A 22,736-nucleotide genomic window follows, 5' to 3' on the forward strand; every position below is an offset into this window, starting at 1 on the left:
TTTTTTTTTGAACTCGTATTATCACACTTATGACTGTTTGAAAACTGATATTCCGTGCGTAATTATATATTCTGTTGATCTTGTATAAGGTTAGGTTAGGTTAATCTGGTAGGCTAATAAGCCACTCATAGATCAGTTTTGGTCCTTTGCGATACCAGATAGAGTTCAGTTGCTAGGCCAAAAAGGAGTAGTCACCCTTTAAGACTCTGCGGCCTCACTATCGATTCCTCCTCTAGTATATCATACCGTGGAGACCCCAGATGCTTACAGCGTAGTCTTGCCAGTTCGGCCCAAGTACATAAGAGATGCTCCATTGTTTCCCTGGTGTCCTGCTGTGGACATTTCCTGCTTATAAGATGGCTTTGCCTGCCGGTGGGTAGCAGCCTCATCTCCCGCTGACGTTTGAACAGATATCACAATCCGCTTCGTTCCTTTATTGTCCTCCATGTTGAGTTTTGATTCGGGGGTCTCCAACCCTAGTCTTTGTGTACCTACCGTCAGATACTTCAGCAGCAATGGCCATTGTATTACCCACTCACCTACTTCTGAGGACGTACTTATGTGAAGCAGTCCAACAAAAGGAATTATTGGGAAGATACGTCAGCCTCTGCTAGGAGCCGCCTGCCTGCAATGTAATGACTCTGACAGAAGCCAGCTTGAAGTCATGACATTGTAAACAGCGACACCCGTTGCTCAGTCGACACCCGCGCCGAGGATACAGCTAAGCCTTTTGCCGACCTTTGATCTTATAGAAAATATTTACTTTATTTCAAATTACCAGAAATTCATGCCGCTAGACTAGAATACCCATTTAAGAAACATATTCATTAGTTACAGTACTAAAGTATCTAAAAGATAGCCTACATTTTGGCGTGGCGAAAAGAATGGAAAAATATACGCACTTAAAAAAATAAAATAAAAATTTTACAAAGAATTGGTGCAAAATTTCATAAAAACTATTTTTTATACTCGAAGGCACTCAGACTCCATATAAAAGTGTATTGCTCCCTATTTGGCTAGAGACTCTTCATCATGAGTCCAAATGCGTACTGGACCCTATCTCGTTTGTACATATACATCTGTACATACATAAACACTTTGCGAGTGAATAAATAGTGCTGCGGCACTTGCGTGTCCCGCCACACTTTCGTTACAAGCGTTCACGAAGCGCTTCAACGGCGACTGTCGCCGACAACGGAGCGACATAAATTTATTACGAAAATTGCCCGACACTTTTGTTTTGGCGCTGGCATTTTCACTTCAAAGTTTTCATAATTGTCGCTGCTGTCGTTGTTGTTGTTGTTGTTGTTGGCATATGCATGTAGCCTCACGACAAGTGGTTCCTGCTGCTAATGTCGCCGTTCCTCCTCACCAAACATACACCATATATGTATGTATATGTAATTATGTTTGTTGATGTGAGTGTGCTCAAGCATATATGTGTGTGTGTGCTTCCGTCATTTTCACAATACACATTTTCACCAACACAGTTACCAGCAGCAGCCGCCATGCCCAACGAAATGTTGCCTAACGCATTGGAATAATTGTGAACGGTAAAAAGCTCCGAAATCCAGCCATTTAAAAGGCCACTAAGCGTTTGCAACTTTAACAATAACAATAACCATCGTACAATGTCAACCACAACTGTACTTTTTATTTTTTTCGTTTTCGTTTTCGCTCTATGAGTTGCGAGACCACAGAGAATTGCTGGAGTTAGTTGGTTTTATTGCCATTGCCGACCATCACCACGTGACCCGCTGTGAAATTTTCAATACCGTTTTCTTTGGTTCACAATTTTCCGTGTATTTTGTTGGTGTTTTATTTGAAATGGATTTATAATGGCAAATAACTGTTGAATTTCGCACCGAACTTTTTGAACTCATGCTTAAATTTTCCTACTGGGTATGTTCGTGCTTGCGTATCGGCCGATATGTTTTTATACTCCTGCAACATGTTGCTACAGAGTATAAGAGTTTTATTCACCTAACGGTTGTACGTGTCACTTAAAACTAAGCGATGTTATATTGTATGTATAGGTTGGGCCAATAAGCCCTAGGTACCAAATATTTGGGATAATCTTTTCCTGAAAATGTTTTTTCTATGTGTCAAAAATGGGTTTAATCGTGCCAATGTCAGCCAACATGTGAGTTATCAGTGTAACACTGTGTCTGAAATGGATAAAATTGGGCAAAAACTTGACCTAGCCCCATATAAAAATCCGTGTGACTTTACTCCATAGGATTGGTGATAGGACCTTAGTGAATCTCAGAGAACATTTTGTTATTATGTGGCAGATTAATAGTATGTATATAGTATTGACAAAAATAGATAAAATCGGGTCAATACTAGACCCAACTCCAATATTTTCCTAAAAGAATTTCTCGAACATTTCTTCTTGCAAGTAAGATCATAAAATCTTCGGTTACACCCAAACTTAGCCCTGCCTTACTTGTTATAAATGCGTTTGTGTCCACCACATGCGGCTTTTATGATTTCAAATTAACCGACAATTTGTGTAAGTGGCAATTAAAGTGGCGAAAGGCGTGAAAGGATTTCAGTTGTAAGGAATTATTTGCAATATTCTGTTGTTGCCTATACACTGGCCGACACACACACATACATACACAGCTAGTGCGTGCACTTACACACACTTTCATGGCTTTGCTGCATACACTTTATCCTACATAAATAATTGGCGCAGAGTTAAGTCTGAGTGGCCATTGAGGGCGAAGGCCAGACAGGTGTTTCACAAGTTCAACGCCAAGTGGTTGGGGGTCTCTGGTCTGTGGTTATGTTGCTATTATTATTTGCTTCAAAAGCGATTATGAGGCGTCAAGTACCACAAAAACCATTTCCACTTTTTGCGCACTCACACACATACATGTACGCATTCCTGATACATTATTATTATTTACAGCCTTTTGCTAGTCACAAGTTTGCAAGCGTTTTGCAAGCGAAAGTAAATATTCTAAGAATGGGGATCGTAGCAGGAGATTTTCTAAATTTCATTGGAAGATTTTGGAATAATAGAGAGCAAAACTCATGAGTTATTTTTAGGTTAAAATAAACTATTCTTAGGTAAAGTTAAGCAAGCCATACAACCTCTTTAAGGTTTGCATTTCGAGAAGCTCTCTATTGTCATGGTTCCTGAAGAATTTCGTAAAAATATATAAAACATTGGAAACTACAAAACCAATAATTTTGTTTGATATAAATTTGCCAGATATTTTTTTCATTTATTTGCGCGTTTCTGCATAACGGTCACACAGCATGCAACAATCAGTCTTGCATTCAGTTATTCCCCGATTGCCTTGAGTTTGTTGTTGATCGTAATCTAATCAGCGTGTCAGAAGTGACATGTGATTGTGACAGCTAAATATGACATTTAAACTGATGGTTTTGGCGCATTAGGAGTGTACGCTTTTGACGGCGTAAATACGGGCAGGTCAAGGATTCTAGTGTCGTGATTGACTGCGCGTTTTATATGCACAAGTGAATGAATTGATGTATGGTGAGCCCACATTCGTATTCATATTCAATGCATTCTCACGTGTAAGTGGTGCACATATAGTTTACCGTTAGAATTAGGTTTAATATTACCTCCGTTAATGTCTCCATATGTATAGCGGACCAGCAAGAGCGATGAATGACTATAGAATTTGAATTGTGGTTACTTCAGCAGATAACTGGTAGTAAAGGTGCATAAGATAGTAAGAGAAAAACTTCCAATTTTTTATAAAAACGAAAGGTTCTTAAAGAGCGCAATTCCAACCTTGCTAAAGGTTAATGATCTCAGGAAATGTTGTTGAGTTCGCTAAAACTAAGAAAGGGTCATTGACCGCAGAAGGTAAACAAAAACGTCATTGAACTCACCAATAGTCAATAATCTCAGAAAGGGTTGTTGACTTGGCTAAAGATAAAGAAAGAGCTCATTGGTAAACAAAAGGTTTGTTTATCAATCTCAAAAAACGTCGTTTATTCGGGGAAGGGTTGTTAACCTCGCTAAATACGTCGATTTCGGCTCACAATACTGAATATGTGAGCTTTAGGGCCTAAACTTTGTAGCGAAAGTATTGGTAATAAAAGGAGTTCTAGTGAATTGAAACCAATATCATTATATAATTTTAATTAAACTAAGAAAACTAATTTGAATGAATGGAAAAGAGCAATATACTCCTGTATAGCTCCATTATCCTTCTCCTCCTTCTTCTTACTAAAAATTTTGGAAAGACTCGACGAAATGTGAGTAGGGGAACCTCACAAGAGGGAGTTCTCTCTCCTCTTCTATGGATCCTGATCGTTAACGACTTGAGGATCGTGGCTGCCGGGTGATCACCTATGCAGGCGATGTAGCAATTATGGTTAAAGAAAAGTTCCTCAGGGCCGTGTACAATTTGACGCAGTTGTGTTTCAGCATCGAAGCAAATCAATTCAAGTCAAACTGAGAATATATAAGATTCCGGTGGCACCGCCGCAGCAAATCATCTGCTTTCATGGAAGCCGAAGCTTTCAGGAGCTCTCTATCAATTCCAGCTGCAGACTTCCTGACTATCGTAGTGTTTTCCAAACAAGGCTGCAGCTAGTAAGGTAGTAGCCTCCTTCAGAGAAATAACCATCCACTCAGTTAGCAGAGCGGCGATACTAGCCTTGAACTCATTAACAATGCGTTCAGGGTTTGTCAAGGAGTGCATATCTTCTGACTGGTATGGGTACCATGCCACAGTGCAATCGCAGGAAATTGTAAAGATTATGAGCTAGTAAGAAAAGACGCATGTGCTGTCGCAAAAGTCTTTTGGCCCCAGATCGTTCGCAAGAGATCTAGTGATCTCTTGAGCTGTTTTGGTGACACGTTGCTCTTTACGCAGTCATCTCTCTTCTTTTAAGGCGTGTTTGATCGCAGGAATGCACCAAAGCATTGGCCAAAGGGTTTGGGTGATCTCGGAGTGTAGATATATATTTAATTCTGCTATCTTCTACTTCTTTCTTTATCATAGGAATACCAAGGTCTTTATGGATATTTTCGTTACTGGCATTGTTCACAGTGTATTCACAGGGTAATACAATTAGGATTTTTTTTTTAACAATTATTAATTATTGTATGAAATTATATAGTAATTTTTACTGATTATTATGAAACAAAATCAAAATGCTAATAATACTTGGAATTTAAAATGTAAGGTTTGTTACAAACTCACAATTAAATGAAAACTGAACTTAACACCCTGTGTCCAACAGTTTCTCCAAACAAAACATTAATCACACTTTGACTGGCAGTGTGATTTCTCGCATGCGACAAAAGACTCGCACTTAATCTTTGCTGGCTGGCAATGCTGCTTACAATCCACAACGCACGGTTGCACTAGGCATTCCGTTTGCAGCGACGAAAACAACAAAAATGTTTAGTTGATTTTGAATCGTCGTACATGAATATTGTGTGTGGATATTTTGCGCGATTTTTTTTTTAATACATTGTGACATTCGGGCGGAAAATACAATGAAGTGACCGATTTGCCGGTTGTTATTTTATCTATTCAACTATTTCAATAGTTTGTGTGTGTGGACTTTTAGTTGCGATAAACAATAAGTTAAATAAGAAGGTGCGTGCCCGTGGCGCTATACATCAATGTCTGCTGGTATGTGAGTGTTGGTGAAATATATCCGAAAATTATTAAATCCGACATATTGAAAGTGTAAAAAAATGTGTATGCTTCCGAAAGTTAAAAGTTTTTTGATTTTGCAAAGGCAAAACAATTGCTAAACGCAAGGTTTAAAATAGATTTTTTTTTTGAAATTTGCAAACGAAAGAGGAAATGGAGAAAGAAAAAAGCGCAATTGTGAGAATAAAAAGTATTGTTGCTAATTTTGTTTTGAAGTGTGAGTGGCAAGTTGGCGAACATGAAACAAAGCATACGCACACATTCGCACACACTAGTGTCGAAATGCATATGCGTCTGCTGGAATTACCCAGCCAACAAATCAAATTGTGAAACAAGCTAATCACATTTGTCTCTACCTTAATAATTATTTTGTTAAAAGTGAACAATAAAAGTTGCAACAATTATTAAGTGCTATCATTTTGAAAATAGTAATATTGCCAATCAGTCTGGAATTCATTTGTGTATACAGCTTTTCATTAATTTCGTTTTCGCTGTTTCCACCACTTTATCGTTAATACCACTACAATTCTATACGAATGCAAGTGTGAAGTGCAAAAAGCATAAAACCGGTTCGACCACTTCAGCCAACAAGCCAGCCCCAGCAAACGAAATGCTATTAACAAACGGGTGGTCACACAGCTGGACAGACAGTTCAAACTGCCTGTCTGCCTGCCTGCTTGCATGCTGGACTTGTCGTTATTGCCTTTCGGGCCCTAAACCGAAAAGTGAATGGAAAAGCAGAAAATAAATAATAAATACATACACCCAGTAAACAGTGGGAAAGCAAAACTCCGATAAGCAGAAGTGCAAGTGGAGAAACAAATATTGTTGTAACCAGAAATCATAAGTAAAGTGTGTTTGTTCAGTTGTTGCAGTGTTGTGTAGTAATTCCCATTCGCCGCCATTGCGTTTTTTTATTGCTTCGCGCCGCCGTGTTGTGCATTCAATGGCGCTTATGTCTGCATTTTGAATAGTTTTGCTTTTCCGTCTGGCCAAAAAGTGCATTCAACAAGCCGGCGAACAGTTCTAAATCCTAATATCATATGAGTATAAAAACCGTGAAATTCAAGAACTCGACATTTTGTATACTCAATTTTCTTTTAGCAGTTTGTTTGTGTATCTACATGTCTGGTAATTGAGACAGGTGTCTGCTGATATAATGAAATGAGAAATTAAATTGAAATTCGTGAGATGAAACCATTTTTGAAACAAAAACAATGCATTTTCCGATTATTAACAAAAATACGGATATTTTTGTATTAAGTTTCTTATACACTAGTTTTTCATACACCAAATTAAGTGAATTTATGTAGTCGGTTATTTGATACATTCTTTGCCCTCAGTTAAAAAAAAAAAATGCTGTTAATTTGTTAGAATATTTTCTTCTCAACGAGTTTGAGCAACTTGGTGGTTATCGTGCGATGCTAAATTATGTCACTACTATAATTTTTCAATAAAGTCCTTTTTAAAAAATATAAAATTGAATATTAAGAATGGTTAACAGTTAACTAAAGTGCAAAATATTAGTTCTTTCCGTGCCCAACGCCATTGCGTTTTTTTATTGCTTCGCGCCGCCGTGTTGTGCATTCAATGGCGCTTATGTCTGCATTTTGAATAGTTTTGCTTTTCCGTCTGGCCAAAAAGTGCATTCAACAAGCCGGCGAACAGTTCTAAATCCTAATACCATATGAGTATAAAAACCGTGAAATTCAAGAACCTAACATTTTGTATACTCAATTTTATTTTAGCAGTTTGTTTGTGTATCTACATGTCTGGTAATTGAGACAGGTGTCTGCTGATATAATGAAATGAGAAATTAAATTGAAATTCGTGAGATGAAACCATTTTTGAAACAAAATGCTCTGCATTTTCCGATTATTAACAAAAATACGGATATTTTTGTATAAAGTTTTTTATACACTAGTTTTTTACGCCAAATTAAGTGAAATTCATGTAGTCGGTTATTTGATACATTCTTTGCCCTTTGTTAAAAAAAAAAATGCTGTTAATTTGTTAGAATATTTTCTTCTCAACGAGTTTGAGCAACTTGGTGGTTATCGTTCGATGTTAAATTATGTCACTACTATAATTTTTCAACAAAGTTCTTTACCTTTTTAAAAAATATAAAATTGAATATTAAGAATGGTTAACAGTTAACTAAAGTGCAAAATATTAGTTCTTTCCGTGCCCAATCTTATCTTGTTTATGTACCTATCTTTATACCTGCTTTTCTTATCTCAACCGCTGATAACACATATTAACAAACTTTATAGCGATATGTGTATAAATTTAAGTATGTACATATGTATGTATGTATATAACAATAAGTACACATAATTTTGTTTTTTAATATGGTATAGTGGTTCCAGAAAATAACGTAAAGAAAGATATTGATCATTGCCCTACATTTGTGCTATTTACTCTGACCATAAAAAAGGAAATTCTTTGGAAATTCTTTGTGATATGAATATACATATTTTGCAAAAATTTAATATGACAAATGATAAAAAATAACGATATCAAATATCGTGCTAAAAGGTATAAAATAAAATATATATAAAATCGAGGAAAAAATTAAAAATTGCCTAACTTCCAAACCCCACCCAGACCAACGATTTGTTTCGAGGACGAACTCTTTTCATAAGCGAGTCTTGATTTATCTTTTCAATTGACTAAAAACGAGATCCAAGGAGCGGCTATTTCAGTTTTGGGAAAAATTCAGCTTTATCGGGACGAACCGAGAAGGAACGCTTTTCAGAGATGTCGATTTTTAAACGCCATATCCTGCCTTTTTTTTTACCTTTTTTCTTCATCGTCAGAAGCATGTCTTCAAAGATCACTCGGCCGTCTTTGTTCCGCTCGTAGGCTCTTGTTTTTGATAAAACTGAATCAGCGTAAGACTTTTTCTACATTCGCAACGATTTCGCACACGAAATTTGGTTACATATAAAATTTTTTAGACAAAATCACTTAGAATTAAATTATAATTTTCGGGCGCTTTTTTATATCGATGTTTTTATGCATATGTGATTTTCAAAATAGTATACATACATACGTAATATTCTCATAATTTGGGATCTGCTATTCTACAATTATATAAAATTTTACAATTATATAAAAAATATAATTAAATAGAAGTAGTATTAGTTTCAAAGTTATTATTTTTTCTTAAATAAATACCCTAAAGTAAAAAGCTTAAAATAACGCCTTTTCTCATTTGGCAACTGTGTTTAAATTCGTTGAGCAATTTAATTTTATATTTTGTTACTTTTGACTTTTTGCCCTTTATGTTATATTTACTATTCCACATTTCGCTTCTCAAGTCTAGACAATAAAGCCACACATATCCATACATAAATATCTCTATATCACGCACTTACACCCGTTTCATTTCGGCCGTCGCCTTTAAAGTAAACTCCAATCCAGTCCAACGGCAACCCTTGGCACGGGCGACGTGCAATTGAAAAATTTATTATTAAAATATCCCCAACTATTGTACATGAATATCAGCATTTCTTCACAGCTTTGCGCTGCTGATGCTGGGGGATGCAAACTTGGCGTGGAATATCGAACCGCTGCTCGTCGCACAGATGTACGCAGAAGCGTGGGTCCACATGCTGGCTTTTGCCATACGCAGCTACAATTTACTTGCTTTACTTATTGCACACATACACACATGCATAAAATACCAATGTGTGTGTGTATTCGCAGTGGGAATGCGTTGCAATTGTACTTAATTTTTTATTAGTGTTGTTGTTATTGTTTTGTTGTGTCTGTGTCATTGTACTTTGGAGCATTGCTTCAATGCCACTCCCACTCCATAACATAAGCTCGATGTGTGTCTATAGCAGCTTGAGCCCAAAGCGAAATTCGCAATTTTTTTCTTTTATCAAAAATTGGCCCTCCAACCAATGCCCATAATGCGTGTGTTTGCCGCTCGTGTTGTGTTTGGGCATGTCATCGCGTTGTTCACGTCTCCCATCAGCGCCAGCTCCATCTGCACATCGTCTGCTGTCGCACTTCGTGGCGCGGCTGTTCATTCGCCTTTTCTATGGACATTGCTATGCCGTGCGCGTCCTTCTGCCTTTGCCTTCGTCGTTGCATATTTTATGCGTTCGTCATTCCAGTATTTTCGCATTGATACGTTAGGTCGTTGTCGTTGCCTTTGTTGCCTTCGCTATGTGTTTTTGTTGCACCAGCTCGCATATTTACCACATGTGGCATGCCACACAAACGAATGTTGAAATATCAATTTTGAGAATTCCTCTGACTTATTTAAGTTTATTGTGATTTTGCGTTTGCACTTTGTACTTTGTACCCTGGCCTCATAGACATGTTCTGGTGTGCGTTGCAATGCTGCGAATTCTTCACAGACAGCTCATTTGAGCGGTGATTGTTGTGTTTCAAACGATTCGCATTAACTTACATATGGAAAAGATACTTTTTATTAGCTTGTTTGATGTCTTTTTTGTTTATTTTCTTTTATGAATTTAGACGATTTAAATAACAACACCTAAATTCAAATATAAATCGGAGGATAGGTTAGATGGCTAATAAAAGATCGTACGTCGACTTTTATAAAAATTGCACAGGAACTAATTTTCATTTCCGCCAGCTCGGTGGGATGTCTGAAAGTATGCCTTCCTAAGTATTTAGTAAGTCTTTTTCTCTCAAGCGCAGCACAGTCAAGAAGGAGTTGTGTCCACCTCATCCATACAGTTACTACAGATGGCGTCTGGTAGGATTGCCAGCCCTACTGCTTGAACACCAATAGGGCAAATGCCTGTTAAAAGCCTGACATCTAGAGAGAGGCTAGCCTTACTGCGGACAAAGAGGTCACTAGATCTATTATCGATTTAAACTGGGTTAGATCATCGAAATAACAGCCCTTGAACGGATAAACCGGGCTTTCGCAGATATCATCCCTGCAGTCACCTGCTTCGAGCGGAACCGCCTTCTAGTACATTAAGAGGTCATTCGTCAATTACGTCTACCCCGTCAAAACGGCACGTTTCTTGGACCTTTCGTTAGATGACGTCGACGACAACTTAGCTAATCCTTACCATTCTAACGGGAATCGCTAGAACAGCAACAACAACAGATCATTAGATCACTTTCGACCGATCTTGGGCCAAAGGCTTTTGAAACAACGCACCCCATGACCAGTCCTGAATGCACCGTTAAGTAGTTCAAGACTAGTATCGTCGCTCTCCTATCTGAGTGAATGCTCACTTCTCTCAGCGCGGTTGCACTCCGAAGCAGTAATTCTACTGCTACCATAATGGCTGCGTCCTCGGTTTGGAAAACACTGCAATAGTCAGGAAGTCTGAAGCCAAAGTTGATAGAGAGCTCGGATGATTCACCAGCATTTAAACTTACGCAATATCGGCTTATAAGTTTTACTGCAAAGCGAAAAGTTCTGTAGGGTTCAATATTGGGGTTTGAAAGAAGAACGCTCGCTGAGATTTCGATAAGCATTGGGTTTTTGAACCCAACTCGGCAGAATTTTGCCGCTGCAAGAACACCAACAACGAATATGAATCAACAGAGAACTGTTAACAACAAATTCTGTTTTCCTAATATTTTTTTTTTATTAATTTTTGTTAAAGTTTGTGTTTCGTGAATATTGAATCAGTCACCACAAATGCGAGTGCACGAGTCTTCAGAAAAGCCTAAAACCACTAAATATCACTTTTAAACGGTTCATGTGGCACAATTTTTATATGAAACTCGTGGTTACGTCATGTCTCGAATCTGGAATCTAAAAATAGCCGAATAAACATCGAAATTCATATTAAACGCAGCTCGACTTCTAATAAACGCGTTATTAATAACTAATGCCTTACGATTTCACAAGAATTAAACACATATTATCGAAATGCACAAAGAAATGGCATATTATGTACAATAATTTCTTCTTATGGCCCCATTGTTGATTTTGAAATCGAATATACACCTGATTATGCATATACATACATATGTACTATGTATATTTACCTATAAGTGTATGTGTTGTTAAGCGCGAATTTGCAAGGCGAGTTTCGCCAAATCGCATTAGCGGTCATTACGCCCACCAACTTGCCCACTGCCGAAGTGTAGACGCTCCCACACACAACACGCGTCGGCTTATGACATATGATACTAATCAAATGTCAACGCGCGATTTTTTTTACTTCTTTTTTAATATTTTCTCACAAATTAAATAAAATGTGAATTTTTAAAACTATTTTTGGTTGCTTGAAGGTCGTGGCGTCGCTATAAGAGCAAAGTGATGTGTCAGCTCCACATGAACTACACCACTGCAGTTATGCGAGCGAAACCTGGAACAGTTCTCATAACTTAAAAAAGAAAACATATAAGAAGTGCTCAAAATTAGTGCAAATCTGCGTTTCAATTTTTCAATGACGTTTTGCTGTAAAACACGACACAGCCAAGCGAAAGGTATTCAAGCGGTTAATGGAAACTCGTCGAAAGCAAAGTAAAAGCATAAACAACAACAACAGCAGAGTATAATAACAATAATAATAAGTAGAACACTCACAGTTGGGGTGTTTAAAAGTCGGTAAACTATGGAACTATGAGTTCGTTGAACTGAAATTTTCTTGCAAGTACCGCTGGGCCATCGCCATCGTCAGCGCCGCCGCACTTCTACTTCCATGGCTACTACACTTCGCTGCTTGGTTGCTTTTGCTGCTCTTTTCGCGCATCGAGCACCTCTTGGCTGGCTGCTTGCTTTTAGCTCTGCGGTTTTGTGGTTTTATTTTCTTTTTGCGCTTATTTCGTGCCACTGTTTTGCTCGTGCGAAATTTTTTCCAATTTTATTTTCCCATTCTTCGCATTCGCACTTTGTTTTGCTTGCAGATACAGTTTATTTTTGTTCTGTACTTAGGTACGCGATACAATTACGTGCCGTGTCTGTCTGCTTGCCAGTCAGCTGTTGTCTGCGCTGTTGTTTTTGCAATGTTTAATGAATTTAGTGTGTCAGTAGTTGACAGCAGTTGGTTTTCGCTGCTTGACTGGCTGTCTGTTGACGTGTTCCGCCAAACCATAAGCTTTGCATAAGCTCAAGCGCGCTGCGGGGCAATTTGGAACTTATTTTTAAAATTATTATGGTTGGGATTATATCCGAAATGTTTCAAAATGGATTATATGACATTTTCTTTTTTGCGTTTTTAAAGATCATCCAAAATAAGAATATTTCGTCGTAATCCGAACTCAAAAGTTAATATCGGCAGATTTGAAAGATTTTTAAAAATGTTGGATCGAAAAAATTTATAATCAAAGAAACTTCGATCTTCTTCGAGGAGAGCGACGCCATTGTAATGATCATAATTTATAATGCTAAATCAATTGAAAAAAGTTTCGAGTTATGTATGTATAATTCTCTGTACCTCAGGGCTTTCCGACCGCGCGCTCGCAACAAAAGTGTCGCATTACTGAAAAAGAGCTGCCGTTGTGCTCTTTTGTATTCTGCTTGACTTTCTTTGATGTTTTTACTGCGTTTGCTCTATTTGTTTCGTTGTTACTTTTGCGCTTTTACTTAATTACTGCCACTACTACTGCACGCGTATATCTGTATGTATGTATATGTCTGACTGATTTGTGCCGTGACTGATTTAAGTGAGCCGTAGCCCTTAAGCCCGACTTCTCCCAACTATTAACCTCGTTCTCCCTTTTTACGGGTATCAACTCTGCTACTCTACTTTTTTGTACTTAATTACGGTACTTTGATTTTTAATCCATTCGTTGCAACATATGTTCCGATAATTACTCGACTACTGCACTTTTCTACGTTTTTTAATTGCCGATGAAATGAATCTCGGTTATGGTTAGAATTTGAATGAAATATAAAGGGTGTTCCATTTCGAGGTGTTCTACCTTTTTAAAGAAAAAGCATTGAAACTTCAAATTTAATGGAGATTGTTTATTTTCTATCAAAAAAACATTCTTTAGCATTTTAATTTTGAAGATTATGTCTTTCAAATGTTGGCCGCGGCTACGTCTCAGATGCTCCAACCGTTGAGTCCAACTTTCCATGACTCGTTCGAGCATTTCGACTGATAACTGACGAATGACACAGTGATGTTTTGCTTCCAAGGCCTGAATCAAAGCGGTTGCCATAGTTGCCTATCAGCTCAACCGCGTCTTTACCAAGATCCCAGTGTGTAGGCGCGTCATCAAACGCATTTCATGATTTGCACTTTTATTCATAGAATTACCACATCCCACGCCATTAGCAGCTGGACAGCTAACTACGCTTACCGTGCAAGCATCAACCAATAATGCTCATTAGGCTCTCAAATTGTTCTTGAAATTACCGAGAGCTTTATGGCAGACGCGCGTTAACTGGTGGAATTGCCTACCCATTTATCTATGTATGTGTGTATATTGAGGCTGCAGCCATTTTGTGCGTTTGCAACCTTTGACTTCCACATGATCTGATATCTAGTTTACGTGGTTCCCTCAAATAATGCTACAACGTGATCTGAATCCTGGACGATTCATCTTAAATTCTCTAAACGTGCTAGCTTGCGGATTCTCTACGAAATAATATGCTCATGTGCATAGAAAATCAGCTCCATAAAATAAACTACATCCTTAACTACACTCTTGTGCTTTTACAGTGGCGAGAAATTTTGCGGCATACAAAATAAGAGATTTTGAGGTCTTCGTGTCTACTTGTAAATTTTAAATTGCGTGTTGTTTATTTATTTCATATGGATAAAAAAATACAGAACACAGAGCATTTGAAGATTTAAAAACAATTAATTTTTCTATGTTTTCTTCAACCTGAGAGCAGGAGCGACATTTCCATTGTTCAAGATGATTAGGCATATCGCCACCAGAGCCGCCGAGAGTGCTTTTGCCCTCAAGGGCGGCACTCGTACGTCACATTTTTAATTTCTTTCCATGAAAATTACTCATTCCCGAAATTGAATTTTTTAAATGCAACCGCGAAACAGCACAGCCAACAAAGTGAATACATACATACGTACATACTTTGCCAGCTAAGAATGTAGATTAAGAGGAGGATTTATGGATGCATAGAAAGTGTTTTCTATGCTATAAGCCTCAGTCTTTAGGGGTTGTTTTGTTGTCTTTGTGCAAATTCCTGGCGAGCGCGCATTGAAGGACGCATCAAGAGATTTCAGTTAATTTTTCTAAAATTGAAAGCGTTTTGTATGATGACACTTGAAAGACTTGGGAATTAGCAAATGTCAAATGGGTCGATTGAAGCTCCTACGAGAAAACGGCAATTTAGTCTTGCCGTGAGTGAAAAGCAGAAGGGGCAAATTTTATTGTTATTGTTTTGATTACTGTTGTTGCCATTCAATTTAATTATATTGATTCAGATATTCTTCCTGTGTTTTCATAATTCCTCAGTGCACCTAACCTCAATGCCATATTTGGTTAGTATTAATATAAAGTATAATTAGGAATTCATATTCAAGTTAAAATTGTGAAGTTAGCCTAAAGTTAGCATAATCAACCACAAATTATGAGAATTTCACGAGTGAAAACGAAAATAACATAATTTTCTCGCCCCCTCTCAGTTAGCGTCATGACATAAGGAGCAAACCAGTGTGTGTCTAACTGTGTAACTGTGAAGAAGCCATCAATAAAGTGAGTGATAAATCGAGATATCGTGCAAAGTGGCCATAAAAGTGTTTACATGTGTTTACTATCAATTAAAAAGTGTCACAGCACTCAAGGCGATGAAGGAGCCGATAAATATTGATGCGCTTCTCTAAATGCTTCCGTCACCCCCCAGTGTTTCGTAAATAAATAACACCCTGCAGAACAGGAAGAAAATTCCACTGAGTTCTTGTGTGAGTGCGCGTGGGAGGAATACGGCCATCGTGTGTCACGAGCGCGTTCGATGAGCAAGCAAAAGAAAAGTAAAGAAACCGCATGAATAATTCAATAAGGAAACACAAAGTGCAATATAAATTGAAAGTCGCGTACTTATGGGCATTGCTACGCCGCTCAAACGCCCCATTAATGACCTGAACAACAATAATTAGTTTGAAACTGCAAATAAAAAATAATAACAAATTAAAAGTGCTAAGAATCTATACGGCAGTGGTAAGACGACAACAACACAACTGCCGCTATGTCGATGCGCAGCAATAAGTTGAACTCGTCACAGTCGGCGTATCCGCCGCCGCCGCAATCGCCGCAGCTGCAATACCTGCCGCACCATCAGCATCAGCAGCAGCAGCTGCTGCAGCAATTGCAACAGCAACACAAATTCCAGCAGCAGCAACAGCAGCTGTCACAATCGCCGCCAAGCGTCTCACAGCAGCATCAGCACCAGCACCAGCCGCCCAACGCCACCAACAGTCGCAACAACTTGGCCACACTGGTCGCGGCCATTAACAATGAGAACGGCTATCAGCTGTCGGCGGCCGCGGGCAACTCGCCAGCCATAAATGTGACGTCGCCGCCCTCGTACTCGGCAGCCATCGCGGCTGGCAACGGCGCGGGCGGTGGCGGTGGTGGCGGCAGCATGAGCGCGCCCATATTGGAGGGCCACAAAACGAATGCTTCACCATTCCAGTTTCTAAATCACTACCAGGCACAGGATCTGGCCAACTTGCCGAACTCACAGTTGGTGGTGGATGGTGGCGGTGGTGTGGTTGCTGAGGAGGATGTCGATGAGTTGGATCCGCAGCAGCAGTTGTGTGTGGTTGCCAAAATGCAGAAGTCTGTAACGATTACCGTTACGCCGCAGCGCAGCAACTCCATGGACTATTTGAATTTTGAGGAGAAACGTCAATTGATCGCTTCGTCACTATCCCTTTCGGATATCTTGCATTGTAATCCAGCTGCGGCTGGCAAGGAGGCGGCTGCCAATGCTAATGGTGAGTTCGATTACACCCATTCCTATAAAAATAATGTCCGAAAATCAGTTAAATAGCTCATACTTATGTAAAAATGTATGTGCGAAATGGGGTCAGCTCAAGTCATTAATTACAATTACTCGACAATTTGCCAACTCATTAGCCAATTATTTGCATTTTATTAAATCTTAATTAATTCGAGAAAAATATCTGAAGAAAAGCGAGCAAAGAAGTGAGGTATTCAAAGAATTAATTGTGTCAGTTTCAAGGGCTATCTTGTGATCTTTGTTTCTATGTTGTAAACTGCCTTTGGATATCTTTATTTATTTTCTTAATCAATGTCTTCACAATGGGTCTTCTAAAGTCGTCGTTAGCTAGCCACTCTACCAACTTGTCTAATCAATATCTTGAATAAAAGTAACGGAATTGTCGAAAAATCTACCAGCATATTCATTCCGAACTAGCATACTCAGATCTCTAGGCAGATGTAGTTACATATCAAAATATACCACTAAATCCCGGCCTCAGGAATCTTACGTTTGGGACAGAGAGATAGAGATGACCGACATGGTTAAATATCTTGGTCACACGCTGGATTCCACTTTGCGGTGGAAGCAGGATATTGACCTGACCTTGGGCAAGGCGACGAAAGCCGGCTGGCTGGAAAATCCTGGGGCTGCAAACCACACATTGTTAGGTGATTGTACACCATGATCGAGCGACCGATAATCATATATGGGGCGGTGGCCTGGGCCTCAAAAGCTTCACAGACTTCGGTAGGGCTCCAACTATTGACTAACATGTATCTGCATGTCAGCTGCAATGCGCTATTGTCCGGCAGCAACACTTGAAGTCATGCTTGAGCTCACACAGCTTCATCTAGTGATCGGTCAGGTATACAAGTATACACTTCTTCAAATCACGGCAGAAACGTGTAGCAAAGGTAAGGTAATCTCGTCCCATCGGATGAAAGAGTTATGTGGTACTATACCATTGGCCCTTCTCCCAAGGGACAGCATTAACGAAAGCGTTAACTTCGCGAAGGAGTTCAAGGTTACCCTTGAAACGATTCCATTCTCGAGCTTCAAATGGTTCACTTACGGCTTGAAAACGTCGGAGGTAATCGGCGCAGGGGTCGCAGGACCAACTCAACTATCGCAGTGAGCGTATGACCAAACTTAGCGATAGTCAAGCGGCACTAAAAGCAGTCTCCTCCTACGAGATCAAATCGCTACTGGTGCAGGAGTGCAGAGAACGGCTGAATAGCCTATCGGAATGTAATCATGTGCATTTCATCTGGGGGCTCGGTCAAAAAGGTATAGCCGGTAGCGAACTGGCTGATGAGCTCGCCCGCTCCGCAGCTTCCACTTCTGACCTGACCCCTTCACACGAGTGGATCTGCATACGATAAAGGAGTTGCTCCACAAAAAAGAAGGATTAGGCATTGGTAACCACTACATGCCACGTTGCTAAAGGGGGGGGGGGGTACAATCTCAGCAGGTTTAAATATGCAATCAACCTCCCTAGGATAAACTCAAAACTGATCGCATTTTACACTGGCCACTGCAAGCTGAAGAAGCATTTACAAAACATAGGCCTAGCTTTTTGCGTAAATTGCCGGTTCTGCGACAGGAAGCCTGGAACACCAGAACACCTGCTAATCGACTGCATAGCAGTCTGTAGACGCAGACTTAAGGCCCTTGGATCCATGTTTCCAAATATCGCTTCTCTAGCATCCAGCAGTATATTCGACCTTATCAATATACTGGAGGGCACAACATACCTAAGGTCGCGGTGCATTCCTCGTGTAATAATCAATTAATTAATCAATAGGCATACACAATTTTTAATTTACTAAAACCTGGTAAATTGATTGGATTTCAATTCCAAACGTCGCGAAATGTTTCTACTCGATTTCTTAATTGTACTTTTTATAGCCTGCACACGAAACTTGAAGACGTGACTTACGACCAATTATGTAATACTTGTGAATTTTTAAGTGTGTTTGTAGCTTCGTTCGTGTATGAACTTACGATCGAGTAGTTTTGTGCCAGATTACAGCAGTTTAGCACAGCTAACCGTAATCTACGATCTTAATACGACCAGTGATTACAGTCGTATACACATACAAATATACATACATGTGTATAGCCAGACTTCGGTATGCGTCCATTGATTGCGTTCGGACGCTTGATTACGCTTTAATTGCACCCGGTTGCGTAACAACAACAAAACAAAATCAACTAATTGAACACGAAAACAAAAATTAGAGAAAAAGAATGCTCTCGAAAATAAAAGAAAGTAGAAGAACGGACGAAAAAGTATGCAGCAAAGTAAAAGGGAACTTTGTGCAAGACATTTTATTCCTTGCACTCCTCTTCGTGGCCCGAAGCACCACGGTTTATTCAATTCCGAATTCATTGTAGCGACGTGACTGGTTTTCCAAATTAATTTAGACTGACGCAATGTAAAGAAGCGGAGCAAAGAAAATCCACACAATTTCTTAAAATTACATAAAACTTAGAGAAATTTGAAATAAAGTCCATGTAAATGGCTTGAACAAAATGTAACGCCAAAAATAGCAGCATATTTCTTCCATAGCATAAGTCGCTGAGATGGCGTTGGCGAAATTAAATTACGCAAAAGCGCTGCTCTGCGCCGGGGAAATTTGAGCATGGAATTTCTGACACTTTCGACAATTGAAAAATCTTGCTCGTCTGCCAGCGCGACACAGCGGAAGCAGCAGCTCGTCCACCCGCACTTCGCTCGCGATAAGCGGGTGCGCATACATACGCCCGTGGCTCCTTTTGTCTTCCGTTTTCTTTGCACTTCGGCGCGTTCGCTGTTCCCGCAGTTTAACGTCCCAAGCTTCTATTGTCTCCGGAAAGAGACGACGGCAAATGGTTTGTCACATTGCTGTCATTTTCCTGTGAGCAGAAATTCAATAAAATTCGCATTACAATGTAATCGCCACAATAAAAAGTGTTGGCATCCAACGCGTTGCGGTTTATGATTTCACCCACGAACTCCACACACATATGCGTAATAACACGCTTGCCGAAGCATAATCCTGGAATGCTACATATGTATGTGCGTATGTTCAGAAATATGTGGATTTGACGGCAGACTTTGTAGTATCATTCTCAGGCTTTGTAGTTCGGTCATCACATAAGGCATCGGCTGCACATCAGTGCTGATGCTACCACTAGATGGACTCCTAATGTATGATAGATAAATAGCACTAATTAGAACTGATATAAATTTATAAAGTTATAGGTTCCTTCTGCGTCGATGCAAAAAAAAACAAAAAAAATCCGGGGGCACATCTGGGCTGTAGGGCGGTTGCGGAAGCGTTGTGATGCCGGCCCTGGTTAGGTAGCTGTCCATAAGAAAGGCGATGTGAGCCGGGGCGTTGCCGTGGTTCGACTTCCAATCGGCTGCGACGTCTTGTCGGACGCGATAAACCCTTCGTTTGAGTCTCTTGAAGACTTCCACGCAAAACTTTGGTGTTGACGGTTTGTCCAGTAGGAACAAATTCATGGTGGATGATGCTTTTGATGTCAAAAAAGACAATGAGCATCGGATTTGCTCATTATTCTCTTTTTTGGGCGAGGTCCTCAGCGACGTTTTCCCGGTCTTCCAAAAAGGCCTAGAGCCACCGAAACACACCAATTCTTGCTAAAGCAACAGCTGGGTAAGCCTGCTTGATCATATCAAACGTCTCTGTCGCAGATTTACTGAGTTTCACACAAAATTTAATCGAGTACCTCTGCTCTAACGAACGCTGTATGTTCGGCTTGCAGCACTTACAGACACACGTCGCACGAAAATGTTTGTCTTGACTCTCCAGGTCGGAGACAACTGACCAGCCGCTCGTTCGTTACCTAGGAACGACCACCGAATCCAATCGGTGCGAGCACGCTGCGAAGTACAGTCGCGGCGGAAGAAAATCAGTTTTATTACTTTCCGGGCAAATCCTGTAATTCGTACTTAATTGAGTAGATATTAATATACATATCACATCCCTGTCATATTTCGTTCTATTTAGCAATGATTATGGATCCTTCATTAACATAGGAGAAGAGCTTGATCCGAACCGGTCACTGCTTTGTGCCTTACCACTATTATTTCCTCATTTCTTACACATGCGGACTAACAAAACTTTATCGGCTTGCGTACAAATAAATATACAATGCGACACGATTGATGTAAAAACGTTGCTCGTTGGTCGGTTCGCTATAGAAAATGGTAGCACTCACTATGTCGTCGGTCGTCGGTCGTCGGCTTTGGACTCGCAATGTGTTGCATTGTTCAAGGCAAAGCACAGGCGTAATATAAACAACGAATTCTATATTTCTATAAATGAATTTTCATATGTATGCATAAATGTGTGTGTGTGTGTGCAACAATTTTTCTAACTTTATGATAGAGTTGGTTGTTATTGGTGGTGCAACTGTTGTCAGGCGAACAATGCAGGCATCTGTGCACATTCTGAAACAAAGCACGTCCAACGGCCAAACGTCGCCACTAATATTTGTGTAGCCACACATACACATACTCACATATGCACACATATGTGTATATATTCATACAACTACTAACATATGTGTATGTGTGTGTATGTAGCCTATGAAATGCCCTGCAGCGATTTGACTATAAGTCCGTCCGTTCGCCTATCCGTCTGTCTGTCTATTTTTATCATTTGTTTGTGCTTCGGCTGGCTGGTAATAGTGTCCTCACTGCTGACTGTCAGCCTTTGTATGGACATGAACAATATTCCCTCACATGTGTGCCGCTCCATCCTGCCTCGTGCCTCCATCTTGTGTATGCTACCCCACACTTGAGTGCCACAGTGTCGGCTCATGTCAATGCCGTGCCGTGCCGTATGTGCTCGTGCTTGCTCGTGTACAAGTAGCCAAAGCCAAAGTTAAGAATTAAGGACGCGCTTTGTAACGTCGAGTTACATTGTTGTTGTTGTCATCACATGACTTTCAACTGTTTGGTAACATTTTTTGTGCTCTCATATCAATTCAATTTAGGGCTTAGCAGCATTTTTTCGTTTAGGATTCTACTTTGAATGGGTTAGGAGTACACATGTGTGTGTGTGTAGGCACACATATTCATATTCGGCTTTCCTGTTTTGGGCAACGCTGCTGCCAAAATACTTTTCGAATACATTAAAACTCTGTATTATCCAGCAGAAGTTGACATCTCTCTTATTTGATTGGGCTTTTGTTTCAAAGTTGAGTTTAATGTTTATTTGAAGCATGTTTAGCAGGCGAAATATGGCACAGGCTAAAGGACACCTCTTGCTTCTCTAACAAAGGCAAATAAAATTTTGCTGAAATATTTCATTTCGTTATTTGTGTTTGTTTATAGTTTCCTATAGACTCCCTGACAAAATCGTACATTTCAGTAAGATAATACATAAACTCCCCAAATAGAGCGTTTTGTCTTTTTAATTCTCATTTATATTCTCCTTCGATATACAAATTTACAAATATACACAAATATATATTTACGTATCTTCATGAAATCATGATTTCTTTCGCTTAAGAAAAAATAAAGTAACTCTAAAATAAGAGCTGTTATTGACTGACTGGCTTTATATCCAACTCAGTTTTTGTTGGGAAATATTCCTTGGGACTTGGTTTTGCAACGATTCACAAAATGAATTGGTTAAAACAACTTTTTCTGGGCATTTTTAAGCCTAGTCTGAAAAAAAAATTTCATTATTATTTTTTTTCTTATTCCGATAGGTTTTACCGTTAAAAATATTACACTAATATTTTAAAACAGTAACTCCAATAGCTTTTGGGTTACAGCCCTAAAACGTAACCGCCCAGTTCAATCAGAATCAATCGAATTTTGGTAGGCTAAAACGAACAAAGTATTGAGTAAATTTAAACTTTGTCAATTTTGGATTTTTTAAATTCCCAAAAATCGATTTTTTCAATACACGTATCCATAATATTGCCCAAAAATAAAAATATACTTTTTGTTAATTGTTTTTCATCAAAAAACCATAATTAGACTAAATACTTACGCACACATATAAATACGTATTTATGTAAGTATATGTAATAGGTCAACTGAAAAGTCCCCGGCCTACCACATTAAAACACATTTTTTTTTGGAAAAATTAATTTTTTTTTTATTCCACATACATATGTATGTACATATGTAGTTCCCTTCAAGGGTGATAAATTGATTATAGCGGCCTTCTTACTTTCCG

At 39.2% G+C, this 22,736-nt stretch overlaps 1 protein-coding gene across 14 annotated transcripts in view; it reads left to right on the plus strand.

Annotated features, from left to right (window-relative positions):
- Positions 1-5,397: 5,397 nt before the first annotated feature.
- The window catches only part of LOC105230824 (phosphatase and actin regulator 2), a 219,381-nt gene continuing 202,042 nt past the window's right edge, over positions 5,398-22,736 (plus strand). For 7 of the 14 annotated variants that reach the window (XM_049457287.1, XM_049457292.1, XM_049457294.1 and 4 more), the window contains exons 1-2: positions 5,398-5,633; positions 15,212-16,522. In XM_049457287.1, coding sequence (XP_049313244.1) covers positions 15,772-16,522 — 751 coding nt within the window. In that variant the 5' untranslated portion in view covers positions 5,398-5,633; positions 15,212-15,771. Of the gene's footprint in view, positions 5,644-7,265; positions 7,433-15,211; positions 16,523-22,736 lie in introns of those variants that run through there. The other 7 variants (XM_049457293.1, XM_049457299.1, XM_049457289.1 and 4 more) reach the window with 6 other exon arrangements.

Source organism: Bactrocera dorsalis, chromosome 5 (genome assembly GCF_023373825.1).
Source record: "Bactrocera dorsalis isolate Fly_Bdor chromosome 5, ASM2337382v1, whole genome shotgun sequence".
Taxonomy (NCBI): domain Eukaryota; kingdom Metazoa; phylum Arthropoda; class Insecta; order Diptera; family Tephritidae; genus Bactrocera; species Bactrocera dorsalis.